Below are 14050 nucleotides of genomic sequence, written 5' to 3'. Positions count from 1 at the left end.
AGAAACATTGTTTGTGACGACAGTTGCAGCACGATTTAAAGTGGTGACTTCTCCTTTAAGGCTGCCTCAAAGTGCTGCCCTGTAGTTTTGTCATCGGAACCCAACTAAAATTACATTGCTCGTATTTATCATGTTACATGAAAAGTGCTTACTGCTGTGGCTGAACTTATGTTGCCATTTTGTGTGTGTGCAGCTTGGTACCATAGCGGCTTTAATCGAATCTAGGGTTCAGTGTTTGAAGGGATAATTTAAGAAATGGTTTCCTAAACCGTAATTTGTGATGTGGAGACTGGTTGATACTTATCTTGAATGCTAGTTTAGGAGTGATGTACTTTGAATTTTAGCACTCAGCAAAGTTAAAGTTAATTGTTTAGAATGCTAATTCAATGCCGTTTTCTGTACTTTTATAGACTGTGCGAGAGGTGTTCTGTAAATTAGTCTCCAGGACAAGGTCCAATCAAAATAGATTTGAGCTATAAATGTTTGTCTCTCCAGGTTGGGACTATAAGAGAAAGACTGTCCGTTCAGTGTCACCTAGCGACAGAGATCCAGAGATCTATATGCAGGACCAAAGATGTAACATAATCTTTAAGTGGGGTTAAACAAAACAGTGCTGATCTTGAGAAGACAGACATTCATGCAAAGCACTCAGCCTGTTTTTCTTCAAACTGTGAAGACTGACAGTAGGGTTGCAGTTGTGTAAATCAGAGCCAGTGAGCGCATGTACTTAAGCAGGGAAATATTCTCAAAGCCCTTTCAAACGTCTCTCTCTCTCTCTCTCTCTCTCTCTCTCTCTCTGGTGCCTTCTAGCAACAGCCTTGCTTTAAAAAAAGGTCTCTGTGTGTGGCGGGTTGAGGGGAACAAAAATATGCCCCGGTTGTGGCCTAGTTCAGAGTAAGTGCAGTTGCCATTCATAAAGAGCCCGCGGCTATATTTGCTGGGGGGCTCCGGCTTATTTTTGGGTCTGGGAATGTGCGTGCAGGATTGTTGTGGGAGCTTTTTTCGAGGCGGGCTGGTGGTCTTGAGGTTACATGGCATTGTAATCTTACCCTGCCCACTTAAGGCTCCGAACGCGGCTATTACTGTATGCATTTTCCCTGCGGCTCGGACAGAGAAAACAGACCCCACCCCTTTTTATCGCTGCATGCGTCCGGTCGTCTCCCTCTCTCTCCCCATCTCTCCATCTCTCTTTTCTTCCCTTCTCTCTGTCTTTCCTCTGAGTTGGCCGAGGGGGAGGGGCAGCTCAGTGTTCTGCTGTGACCACGCAATGACTCGGCAACTATTTCACCAAACTGGTAGCCATCTCGTTAAATCCACATTATGAAGACAGAACCTGAGAATAGGAGTGAAAACGTTTCGTTCCCACACAGGTGTCAAGATACGCACCCGTGTCAGCATGCATACCTGAGTTGCATCTGGCTCTTGGCCTGGTACTCAGGTATACAAACCAAGAGTGGTGGTATTTGTGGCGATAAGGCTCCGGCTCCCTCTGTGCCAAAGAAAGAGTGACCTTTGTGAGTTCATCACCAACTCCTGACCCATTCAGACCCTTACGTAAGAGGCCTATTAAACATCACCCTTATGTAAGGAGAGATTTAGCCTTTTCTGAGGGGTACAAACAGGGTAGAGAATTGAAAAAAAAATATGTTCTTCAGTTACTCACAGGGGTTATGTTCTTTCAAGGTCTTTTTTCAGTAATACATTCCAACTGATGAGCTGGAAGTGGCACAATTAATGTGGCACTACACTACACTGTGTAACAGAGTCAGTGACTCATTGTTAACCTTCCAACAATGAATGTCATTGCTGTTAGCAGGAGTGTACTATCCACCCTGTGCTTCATTGCCTAGAGGTTCATAGTTACAGAATGTCTAGAGGAAGTTCGGGACCTCCTGGCACAAAGTTGAGTCTAAAGGTGATCTTACTCATAGTTTGGCCCTTTTTTATACCCCTGGTCATGTTGTGCCAAGTTGGTCTTTAACTTAAAGACCCTGTGATGTAAAGGCCCCCCCCCCCCCCTCCTTTTTTTGCCTCACAGCAGTGGCTGGTTGTTTTCCCTCTTCACAGTCTGTCAGCTCGTCAGTGTGGGACTGGCCGCTCGGGTCACGAGGCTCGCGGAATAGAGGCGATGCTCATGAATATTCACGGGGGGAATTTGAAGAGCTTCTTGTTGGGGGGCCCTGCAGCCGAGGCCGCGCCGGATGCCGCTCAGGAGCCGCGTTTGTGTTTGCATGCGTTGCACGTGCGTCGGGCGCGTCGGCGTAGGGCGCTCGCGGTCATCGCGCGGAAACTGCTGTGGGGATGCAATGCGGTGCGGGGTACTGAAACGCAGGCCTGTTTAATTCTCATCATATTCCCAGAACGAGCGGGCTGAGGGGACGAGGGGAGTTTACAGGGGAGTTTCCTATACTCCAAAATGCTACCTTTTGTGTTCTTTCCATTGTAAAAAGTATCATCGTACTTGAATTTGGAGAGTGTGGTTTGTGTTATTGATTTTGAAGTAATATTGCTATTTCAAGTATCTTAACAGTCACTATTATACATTTTTCAATACCTGGGCCTGAGCCCGTATCATCTGAAAAACAACAATAGAAATGAAATTGGAGCAATATCTTCAACTTTCCCACTGGATTTGAAAACCGCTAGGCCATCCTCAAGGAAATTGTTATTCATTGATAAACCAAACAAAGAACCCATCCTAGATCTGCTGCTATATTACACTACCCTGCTGCTATATTACAATAAAGTGATTCAGTAAAGCCAAGAAGACATTTTCATATATGACATTGTTATTGTAATCTATTGCCATGGAATGTATCCCTTAGGTGCATAAAAACGTGTGATAATATTACTTGGTTTCATGTCAGTTGAGTTGCCATTGAGATACGTGACATACTTTCCATATTAAACTACATTTCTCAACATGCAAACACGCCACACATAATTATGAATCCTTTGAACCTTTGGCCATTTTTTATTTGTCTGCCAAAATCCCAAAAACAGGAGAATTATAGCAAGCACACTTTTTCATGCATGTGGGTTAGTGAGATGCTGCTTTACATTAGAACCCTGTACAACTATTGGCAAATGTTGGGGACTGCAAAAAAATACATGCAATTACAAATATCCACATCTATTTGTTAGTCCTAGAATAGTGTAAAAAAATAATCCAAATAACCTTAGTAAAGACTAGCAATTTTTCAGGTGTAGAACTTCTCACCTTTGCAGTAATATATGGGTATCATGGAAAGTGGACCCACTGGTGTGCTGAGGTCATGTCAGTCCTCTTGCTGAATGGTTTATTGGAAGATCTGACATAAAGAGTGTAGATTGTAGTGTAGACTTCTCCTGAACAGAATTTGTACCTAATTTGTTTGCCAGTCCACCCCTTTGATGGAGAGCTAGAACCTGAATGCCTCCAGTTCTCTCTGGTTCACATTAGCCCCAGTGTTTGTGGCCATTAGAGTACTGGTGGTGTGCAGAGGGCTCTTGTGGGAAAAGTCACTTTGTTGTAATACAGCACTAGAAGGGTTTTTTATACCCCCTGAGGATGCCTTGGCGAATGAATTCGAGGGTTAGTCCGTCAGACCAGACCAGGACGGCCCAGGGCTGGTCTGGTCCAGGCCCACGCTGCTGCTCCTTGTTGTCTAAACCAGTTGTGTTCCACACACAGGCCTACATTGCCCACGATCGCACCAAGAATGGGCTTTTCCACCTGGGACAGGTAATGCATACACTGGACTGGTGTGATCACCTGTCAATCACAGGGTGAAAATGGGGGCAGGGCGGTGGATGAATGATTGGCTGCTCATGTGATTTAACGCACCTCGGATTCTCCCCCACTCTCCCCTGACCCCCCCCGCAACCTGTCGCTCTCGTGTGTGTGCTGTTTTCCTCTGGGTCGTGGGTTTTTCCCCTTTCTCTGTAAAATGAAGCCTGTGGGTTCAGCGGTCCCCCTTCTCTGGCCAGCTAAATCTGCTGCACACACTCATTCTAACAGCAGGGACGCACACCAGTGTCATACCGTTTTGTCTGGGCTTTTTCCTTTAAGCATTGTTGGAACTGAGGCGTTTCAGTATCCTGCAGCCAGAGGTTTGAGTTTCACCGCCATCTTTTCTTTTGCAGACCAGAGATGACTTCCTGGGGCAGGTCGACGTTCCTCTTAACCATTTGCCGGTGAGTGGACATTTTCCATGTGCGAGGTTCGATCGGAAAGAGATTCCTGACCAGGTTGAGCGTTACTCTGCCTCACGCGTGCTCTGCTCTGCCTCAGCCTCGGGCTCGAGGGGAGAGCCTTTGTCACGCGGAAGAACCTGTTGTTGCAATTAAGTAGCAAACACGGGAGACTCGATCCCTGTTAGGAGTGGAAAGAAGTCTGCCAGGAATGTAAACAGGAGGGCCCGACTTAAAGGGCTATCCCTGCAGCTGACAGGGAAAAGGACACGGCAGCGTTGGCGCGCATGTGGAGATGTAGCTAAAACCAGACTGTTCCTGACATTAGAGTGTGTGGCTTCTCTATTTGAGTTATATGTTTTTATTATTATTCGTACTAATAATAATAACTGCATATTCAGCCGGGTGCTATATGAGCATGTGCCTCAGTGCTGTATGTCATTTTTTGGTGAGGGGTTTTTTTTCCCAGGGTAAAGCCACTTTGTTCCACTGATGTGGGTCACTACCTGGTCATTGCTGGCAAATGACGCAAGCGGTTTCAAACCCGGGCCATAGGGCTTAGCCTGCGGTTTTAAACAAGCACTGTTACTGCCTGAGTCAATCAGGAGCCCCAGCAAAGTTTTTCTTAAGTTTCATAATTGACTTTTAAATCACTTTAGTAAGCCAAACTCTGAATTTTATACTCCAGTGCTGCTTTTGGTGCACGTTGACCCAGATGATTGATTCTTAAACAGTGTATTTGCTTTCTTTGTAAGTCTTCCAATTGCTGAACCCTTAATTTTTACCATCTTGTCGTGAAGCCAGCCCATCTACATTTATGTAAATATGTATATTCTCACTGGCAAATGTGGCCATTCATATTTATGTAGCGCTCCTGTTCAAATATTCATATTTCAACCCCCATAGTGTCTCAAAAGCTCCCATTATTTCTCAGTGTGTTCATTCCTTTGCCAGATGTTCCGTATCCACTGTACCCAGGGCTTTGATTCGACCGATAAGTAATGGCCAGTCCCTTTGCCCATGAATATATAACCTGTAGGCTATTAATATGGAACAGAGTTGGCATAATGTCATCCAGTGGTTTGCCATTGTTGTGCTGTGTTTTGCGGCGTGATTGGATTGGGGGAGATTTGAATGCCTCCTCGTCTCTGTTTGGGTTGTGATTTTACTTTCTTTTTTTTAGACAGAAGATCCCACAATGGAACGGCCGTATACTTTCAAGGATTTTCTGCTCCGTCCTCGAAGGTCAGTGGGATTGTTTAAAACCAAAGTATTTGAAACAAAAGTAATCTATCAGATTACAGATTACATTATCAGATTACAGTCTAACAGGACGTGTACTATTTTGTTTTTACCTTGTCTATTTATGTCTGCCTATCTATCTGTCTGTCTATCTTTCTGTCAGTCTATCAGTCTGTCTGTCTTTCTGTCTATCTATCAGCTGCTCTGTGAGTCTGTCTCTCTGTCTATCTACCCATCTGTTGATTTATTGATCTGTCTCATTTCTTTGTCTCCCTCTCTCCAATTTGAATATATTTATTCTATATATATGGATATATTCTATTTCTATTTGATAATATAAGGGTTGAAAGGACAACGGGCCTTTGTATTCTTTTTGAAGTAATGTTTGTAGCTTTTTCTGCCAGGACATTCCAGACTGCTTGGAAGAGTTATTTCATTTGTAAACTGGAGAAATAATGTGACTGCATTAGCCGTACATTTTGCATGGATTTGTATAAGGAGCATTTTTTGTTTGTCCTCTCCCCTCTCTCAGTCACAAGTCCCGGGTGAAGGGTTATCTCCGGCTAAAAATGGCCTATTTACCCAAAAACGGTGGGCAAGAAGAGGAGAACAGCGAGACGAGGGAGGAGGCAGAGGTGAGCACTATTCCAGCAGGCACCTCTGGAAAAGCTGTCTGCCTTTTTTCTGGAAAGGCAATTCACTCGCTTTGCCTCATTTTGAGAAATAAGATCTTACGGAAAGTTGGTTGTGTGGGTGTGTGTCTGTGTGTCTGTGTGTGTGTGTGTCTGTTTGTGGCTGGAGCTGTGGCCAGAGTCAATTGCAGACAGGTGAGGTGGCTAGACATTTGGATAGCTTGTGTCTAAAATATAAAAGCTTCCAGGAGAAAACGTTGCGACATATTGCTTTTCTGAAAACCTTTGGCCCCCTCGGCCCCTGTGACGCTATGACATGCTACTATGTTAAACCACAGGGATGATTTCTCCTAAACTGAAGTGTTTTTTTTTTTTTTTCTCTCTCTCGTTGGGCAGGGTTGGGAGGTGGCGGATGCGGCCGACTCTGGGTCCCAGCGCCAGCAGCAGCTCCTTCCCCCTCTGCCCCCTGGGTGGGAGGAGAAGGTGGACAACCTGGGCCGAACCTACTATGTCAACCACAACAACCGCACCACGCAGTGGAAGAGGCCCAGCATTGTGTGAGTCCTCAAATGCCCACCAAACGCTGCCGAGGCCAGCCTGTCAGAGGACGAGCAAAGGGCGCACAGTGATGGATTTATCAGAAACGGTCTCTTCTCTAACTGGCAGGGTTTGTTATACACGGGCTCTGTGTCGGCTTAAAGCTCGTGTTCAAGTTATGGTGAATGTAGGGGATTTGTGTTCATGTTTTTGAGAATTTTCATTTTAATCGAGCCACGTCCACTTTTGAGACATTAAGAGAAAGACACCAGGCCTGCCATGGGATTGTGACATGAAATAGGTGTTGCAGCCCCTGAGGAGAGGGGTTAGAGGATGTGGCAATCTGTTGCTGTCAAAGTTTTCTTGAAAAATTGATGGAGGAGATATGTATGCAAATCATCAACAGCAGTAAGAGCACACTTGACTTCCACAAGTATTTTGTTCGTAGAAGGAAGCTGCAAGGACATGCATTTAGATCACACTTAAAATGATTTGTTTTATTACCTAGTTAGTGGTAACCTATTAACAGTATGCATACCAGGCCCGAAAAAGCGTAGAACATGCATTTTTTACGCTGTTGAATGACCAGAAATGCACCAGCCTCAAAGTGAACCCTGAACTCGCACTTTGGATCAACAACTTAAGCCGATGAAGGAAGCACTGCATCAAGTAAGAATGAGCAGGCCAAGATTCCATGCACTCTTTTGTTCAGTGTGCGAACACCAAAGTTCCCCAGAGTGATTAATCTCCTGTTTTATACGTTTCATAAACACTGGCACCCGCACAACAGCGTATTGTACGCTGACAGTTCCGCGGTTGCTGAAGGCCCGTCGTCTTGACAGTTTGCAGTGTTTTTTTCTGGGTTCACTAAACGTGCGCCCGGTAACTAATAAGGAACGACGGTAATCTGGTTGCACACGGCTCTCGCTTCTGCAGTTTCGGCGTTCCTTTTTTTAACATCCCGCAGCGAAGGCAGAGCGAGGCCGTTAAACTATTTTTCCGACTTGGCGGCATAAAAGAAAGCCGCTCTGCGGCAGCCTGATGTTCAGAGAGGCTGGGGAAACCTTGAACAGTGCTGAAACGTAATACGGCACGGTTAGCCGAGTCCCGCTCTTGAAAGGGGGCTATATAAAAATGATGTTGAAAAACGGAAGCGGGCAGCTGGCGAACGCGTGCCCACACGTACGCGGGACCGGGCGAGGCCTCTGCGGCGGCGTGGACGCGGCTGCGCCTCTCGGCGCTGGCTGAACAATGAGCAGGGCTTTGGCGGCCGTGCTTGTTTGAATTAATGCTGCTCGCAGGGGTAAACAGTGCTACTTTTAGAGTAACCGCTCTCTGAGGCTTTTTGCACCTTGAGGGCCAAGTCGTTTCTCCGAACGAAAGCTGAGAGTCCCAGCTTTTCTCTGGAAGTTGCTGCCACCTAATAAATGTTTATTTTTAACAAAGATATGGTAAAATGTTTCTTTTCCCCCCAGTAACGTTTGGGAATATTTATCCTCATGAACAGTTAAATTGGGGGGGGGGGGCTCATTTTTCAAATAGGGACCTCACTCAGTGGATTTGTTTTGTCCATTTACAGACATCATGTAGTGGGAATGAAGTTGTACATCGTTATTCGGCAGCTCCTCTTTAAAGCTGGAAAGCGTGAGAAAGGTGCGCGCGTGGCACAGTGGCAGTGAGACTGTCCCTCTATGTTACAGGGATGTGGCTTCGGAGACGGAGAACGACAATCACATACGGCAGATCAACCAGGAGGCCCACCGGGTCTTCCGCTCACGGAGGCACATCAGCGAGGACCTGGAGAATGAGCATATCGAGCCGCGGGACCTGGACGACGTAAGCGTGACCTTCGACCCCAGGGTCCGGCTGCAGTTAATACTCTTAACATATATATTTATGGGGAATGACCAACCGCGAACTTTATCTGTCCTCTGCAGCACTTAACAGTTGTGCTGAAGAAGACAGATAACGTTTGCGTGTGTGTGTGCACTGTGCGTGTATTTGTTCACTGTGAGCATGCCTTTGTTTGTGTGGGGTTCACACGTAAATGACAATTGTGGTGTTGTGTGGTGTTCTCGTTGGATGTTGTGAGTTCTTGTCCTTATCGAAGGTACAGCAGGCTTTGTAGTCTTTGTTTTGATGCGCTTGCTTCGCACCAGACGAGAAGCACTTTTATTGTCCTCTAAATTTAGTCCCGCCAAATAATCGCTGTGGAGTCTTTTCAGAGTGCGTAATTAAGGCTAGAATACGTAACGAATGAGTCAGGTGTGTGGTCGCTGCGGTGACTGAGGTCGAGCAGGGCCACGTTCAGGGCAGACAGGGCGGGGGCGATACAGAGAGGGAAACAGAGAGATGTGATTGGTGTAGCTGTGCCCGTGTGCGCGTCCCTGAGCTGAACCGTGACCCTCCTCTGACCCCGCAGTCCTGGGAGCCGATCTCCGAGGAGGAGTCCAACCTGGCGGCCGAACCCCTGCACCAGTCCCTGTCGGCCTCCGCGTCGCCCACGCCCGCCCCGCAGTCCAGCCCACAGGAGTTCTCTGAGGAGATCAACCTGCGCCTGTCCCTCGCCCCCGACGCCAACGGGGAGACCCTCGGCCACGGCTCTGCTGTGGTAAGAGCCCCATCCTGCACCCCTGACCTCCCCCGGCTGCTTTTACTACAGCATGCTGTTGGATAAGGGCTGATTGACATAGACATACGACTGCTAAAAACACATCAGCTCGCACCTTCTGAGTCAGCAAAACGCAGAAGTAGAAATAGTCTGACTTCTCTCCCCAAGGTTTAGAACCGCACTTGCTTTAAACCAATCAATAATGTAATTCCTTGCTGTATGGCAGACACGATGAAATTTTGTGTCATGCAGATCTCCAAATGGAAAAATTATTGACAAGTGCATAATATGTATATAATAGAAATTTCATGGATGCTATTTTATAGAACATTTAACATTTATGGTTAGGATACTGCAGTAATTAGATAGCTAGGTAAGTAGGCAGTGATCACAACTAGGAGTGAAAGTAGCACTGATTATAGCTCATGTTAGCAAGGCCTACTGTTCCCCTCCAAAAGAAACAGGTTTGTAAAATATAAAGCATTATTACAGGCAGCAGTTTTAGTGAGTTGGCATGTTTGTTGACTAATGCAGTAAGAAGAAACACCACATTACCTGGTCAGTGTGAACAAACCACTTTGTTGAGGCCGCTGTGTTTGTGTCTGGTGTGAGTCACTCCTTGTTAGTGGGAAGGAGCGTTAATCATACCCAGGTGATGCAAAGGGCTGTCTGTGAGTGTGCGGAGCAGCACAGCAGTGGAGTGCACGGGGACCCAAAGGAGATCTCTCACACGCGTCTCCTCTCCTGTCCCCATCCCAGCAGAGCCAGCTGTCCTCCAGGCTCCGCTCGTCCAGCATGACAGACGGGGTCAGCGACCAGGCGCAGCCCCCTCCCCCAGCGGTACGGCAACACCGACCCCCCCCCCCCTCCGTCCCCCTTCCTCCCTCCTCTTCCTCCTTCCGCACATCACGCCTGTGGCTTTGTGTCCTCCGCCGCACCGCGCCTCACCTCCGCCTCGCATCCGCCTGGCCTCCTCACCACCCCCCCTTTCGCATGCGGTGATTGGTTCTAGCCCGCCAGCCTGTGCGGGACCGGTGTTTTCAGTGCTTTCCGGCGGGTCGGGTTCATCAGGCGGGTTCGGCGGGGCCGGCGGTGCCTGATGCCAAATGCGCTGGCAGATGCCGGCTAGAATGACTTGAATGATTTGTTGCAGTAGGCATTACAGAGGCAGCCGTGTGACCAGGTTTACAGCGGGGACATTCCTGCTTCTTGTGCATCAGCTTGCATAAACACATACATTTGTTGTTACACTTACACTGCTCGGTCAGTATAATGACCAGTCATGCAGACCTTCAAGAAAAACGTTCCTGTTACACGTTGTACCTGAAATCGTTAAATGGCCATCCGTCTGTAGGAGGGTTTCCTTACTGTGGCTCTGTCTCTTTGATTTGCTGTAACAGCTGCACCTATATTCAGCACCGGCGCAGTAAAGCCCACAGTGCGGTAAAGAGCTGAGCCCTCTTTATTGTAGTCTGAATGTAATGTCATGGACTGTGAATGATAGTGATGTCAGGAAGGCAGGCCGTTAGTGGAGAGCACTTATTTGGTTTTGTTGCTTCCTTGAGGTTTACCTGGACCTCAGCTTCACTTGGGGTCCATTTCCTTAAGAAACTCCCGACCAGCCCCCAAGGCATTCTGGGAATTTTTTAGGAACTTTTCTTTCTTTTTTTTTAAAAGTGTATCAGTCCTCATCAGCGCTTGACCGGTTTCCTGGGAGGGGAGCGGAGCAGCTCCGCTCTAGGTCGCACTAACAGGGGAGGCATGCTAAACGGTGTCAGCCACGCTGTGCCTCCTCTATCTGAGGCGTTTTTCCAAAGCTCCTTCTCCTTCTCAGTGAGAGTAAGCCAGAGTGACAGGGCCCCCATGGAGGAATGAGAACCAGTAGATATTATGCAACAAGCAAGCAGGCATTCTCAGCTCACCCTGAGAGCTGAAGTGTCAGCTCCTGGAGCTTGCCTAACACATAGCAAACTGGCTGTGTGTGATGGCTTAAAGGCAGGCACTTTGAAACAAGAGCTTTCCTGAGATTTACCAGTTTATTTCTGTGAATGTAGGTTTATATTTTTACACGTTAATGCTTCATTATGCTTATTGTGTTGTGTCTCTTTGCCAGGTGCACATGTCATGATCAGAGTGAAATAGAGAGTTAACGTTACATTGTCACAATTATCATGTCACGCATGAACGTTCGCTTATCTTTGAACCGGCTGCTAGTTTTTCTGCTACTGTGAGCCTTGTGTGTAGCTGTAGTCGAATTTAATATAGATTAAATGTCTTTATTTCCTTTGTACTTTAGACCAAAACAAAACCCTGTTTGTCTTTTCCAAGGAAGAAGAAACAATATTCAGATACAGGTTCTTATTTAGGTTTTGTTGAATATTGTTGTGTGAATTTCAACAAAAGTATATGCACATCTTTATCACTCAGTTCATAAGATAAAGGCATAAAAATACCACAGCATGCAAAAATATCATTCTCCCAATCTGACAGAAAATCGTTGGTGATACTCCATTCTCCATTATGAGTAGCCTAGCGAGTGTGTAAGTGTGTTCAACTTGACTACCCTCTGTTGCAAGTATTGTTGCAGTGATTTTGTATAAATTGGTGACAAGAAAACACCTTAAATGTGCCGGAATACTGTCATGTTGGTATAGTGTGCAACCTCTGCCATTTTTGAACTGAAAGTTGATATCTAAAAATTAATGCTAAAGAGTAGCAGGGATTTTGTGTGAATTGGTGACAGGAAAATACTCTAAATGTTGAAAACTAAAATTTTCAAGTAGTTTTTATAGAACTAGGCAATTACTAAAAATATGGAAAAATATTTTTGGATGGGGAAAAAGGGGGAAAAACAGGGTTTCATTTATTTAGCCTACTTATTTACTGCACAGGGACTTGAAACGCTGAGTAATAAGCAGGTTTTAGTTTTATCTGAGACTGTGTGTAGTGCAAGTGCATTACTGAGCAAAGATTGATTAGTGGTGGTAGATATTACCTTACCTGACTGACAGCAGCTGACATATGTACTTCTGTCTGTGTCTGTGGGAAACATGAAGGGCTGATTAAACAAAGCAATGGCAAGTGCAGGGTGTGCCACATTTTTCCTCAGATAAAGATTCATTGTCCCTCAGGCAAATTTATCCATCTTATGCTTGGTATCCATATATCCGTATTTGCTTTCATGGTGCTCTGCATTTTTACAATGAAATTTGTTGGGCCTTTGAGATAGTGATCTGCATTTTCAAGCCTCACAATAAAGGCTCTGTTTGGTTCTTATTTTCGGAGGCAATTTGTGGCACGCCAGCATATCAGAATAACTCTTTGATTCTCTGCTTCATGAAACCTCCAAATCATCCCGACGCGCCGACATGATCACAGTCGCTTTTTGTATGGCAGTCATCTCGAAGGGAAACAATCAAGGCTTTTCCATACCCTCGCTCCACAATCGGCCCAATCTCTGGTGTCCGGGCCTCTCCGCTCCGTTATCTTCCGCTCCCATGCGTGCCAGCAGCCGCTTTGCGCAGTCACTTCCTCTCAGATTCCTCCTAATCACCAGAGCGCTCCTCTCTCCCCATACCTCACTTCTCTCTAAATCCCTCACTCGAACCCTGTCCTTCCACCGCCGCCCGCCCACCCTCCCTCCCCGGGACACAGGCCCGGGGAGCTGGGCCCACCCCTTCCCCCCTCCCCCACATCCTCGTGCCTCACTCTAAAGTTATTGTCTGCCAGCAGAGCACCCAGACGAGAAGAACGAGAGCTCAAACTGTCACAGGCGTTGAAGAGCCCATGGTAATGTTCCTCCATACACATCAGTGTACTCCGCACATCTCCCTCAAAAAACTTTTTTTTGTTCTTTGTCTCACATGCTGACATACTAATTTAGACCCGGGGTGGGGTTTGCTAGCTCGGGAAAGCTACATGGGAAACCTCTTAGTGATGCACCTCTTACTCCCCGCTCATGCTGGTATGTTAATGGAGTTGATGTACCCCCCCCCCCCCTCCCTTAAGGGTTTTTGGGGCGAGTCAAGTGACCTGATCCCATCAGAGCAGTTTCAGGAAACAGGTGCTGTGTTTATCTGAAAGTAACAGTGGGGGACCAGTAATCACGAAACAAGGGCCCGTTATTTCTCTTGAGCTGAGCACACTGCCTGTGACAACTTACAGAAGTGATTACTGGTTATAACCAGAGCTGCATATTTGTCTCCTTCCGCGTTCTCCCGCGGCTCAGCTTAGCGGTCCTGCTAAGAATGACAAACAAGATTTAGCGTCTCTGTCCTCGTTAAACTCGTTGAGTTCTCAGTGTATCCCCACTTCAGTCTGCTAATTTATTTCCCCCCCAGTGCCGGAGGATAAGCCACAAAAACAAACACAGCAAATTAGAACAGCTTTTTTTTCCATAAGCATCGTGTTTGCGTGTATGTGTATATGTGATTGGACGGCGCAACTGTTTTTAGTTTTGACATTGATGTTCTGTGGTTTGTTGCAGTGCACTGTAATTAGTCATCAAAGCTCATAGTTGTCCCTCACAAACATTCGTGCGGTGTTTCATTTCCTTTCTTCCTGTTTCTCAGTTGCATTTCCTCATATTTTTAAGTCTTCTGTGTTCCCATAATGCACAGAGGGAATCAATGGAAGACCTTTTAGTAAGGGTGTATCATTTGTCTTTCTGTCCAGCACGGGAAAGGGTCTATATGCCGTGCCTTGTTTGCACATCTAGTGTTAAATGTGTGAACTGTGTCCATCCTGCCAATCAATATCTGTCACTTGTCATGTGTGAGAAAGCTCCTCCTGACGCCATCACACTGAAGGTGCTGGAATAGCTCTTTGATGACTGTGGCGGTTTTTGTGACATTTG

The 14050-nt window shown here is 46.4% G+C and overlaps 1 protein-coding gene across 8 annotated transcripts in view; it reads left to right on the top strand.

The window, feature by feature from the left end:
* The window catches only part of nedd4l (NEDD4 like E3 ubiquitin protein ligase), an 83510-nt gene that overhangs the window by 46645 nt on the left and 22815 nt on the right, over positions 1-14050 (top strand). For 2 of the 8 annotated variants that reach the window (XM_036529445.1, XM_036529444.1), the window contains exons 6-14: positions 3674-3724; positions 4126-4176; positions 5357-5418; positions 5948-6050; positions 6444-6604; positions 8285-8444; positions 9007-9195; positions 9955-10035; positions 12928-12984. In XM_036529445.1, the coding sequence (XP_036385338.1) occupies positions 3674-3724; positions 4126-4176; positions 5357-5418; positions 5948-6050; positions 6444-6604; positions 8285-8444; positions 9007-9195; positions 9955-10035; positions 12928-12984 (915 nt within the window). The remainder of the gene's footprint in view (positions 1-3673; positions 3725-4125; positions 4177-5356; positions 5419-5947; positions 6051-6443; positions 6605-8284; positions 8445-9006; positions 9196-9954; positions 10036-12927; positions 12985-14050) is intronic. The other 6 variants (XM_036529450.1, XM_036529447.1, XM_036529451.1 and 3 more) reach the window with 4 other exon arrangements.

This window comes from Megalops cyprinoides, chromosome 5, assembly GCF_013368585.1.
Source record: "Megalops cyprinoides isolate fMegCyp1 chromosome 5, fMegCyp1.pri, whole genome shotgun sequence".
Classification (NCBI taxonomy): domain Eukaryota; kingdom Metazoa; phylum Chordata; class Actinopteri; order Elopiformes; family Megalopidae; genus Megalops; species Megalops cyprinoides.
This window is presented reverse-complemented; position numbering and strand designations above follow the sequence as displayed.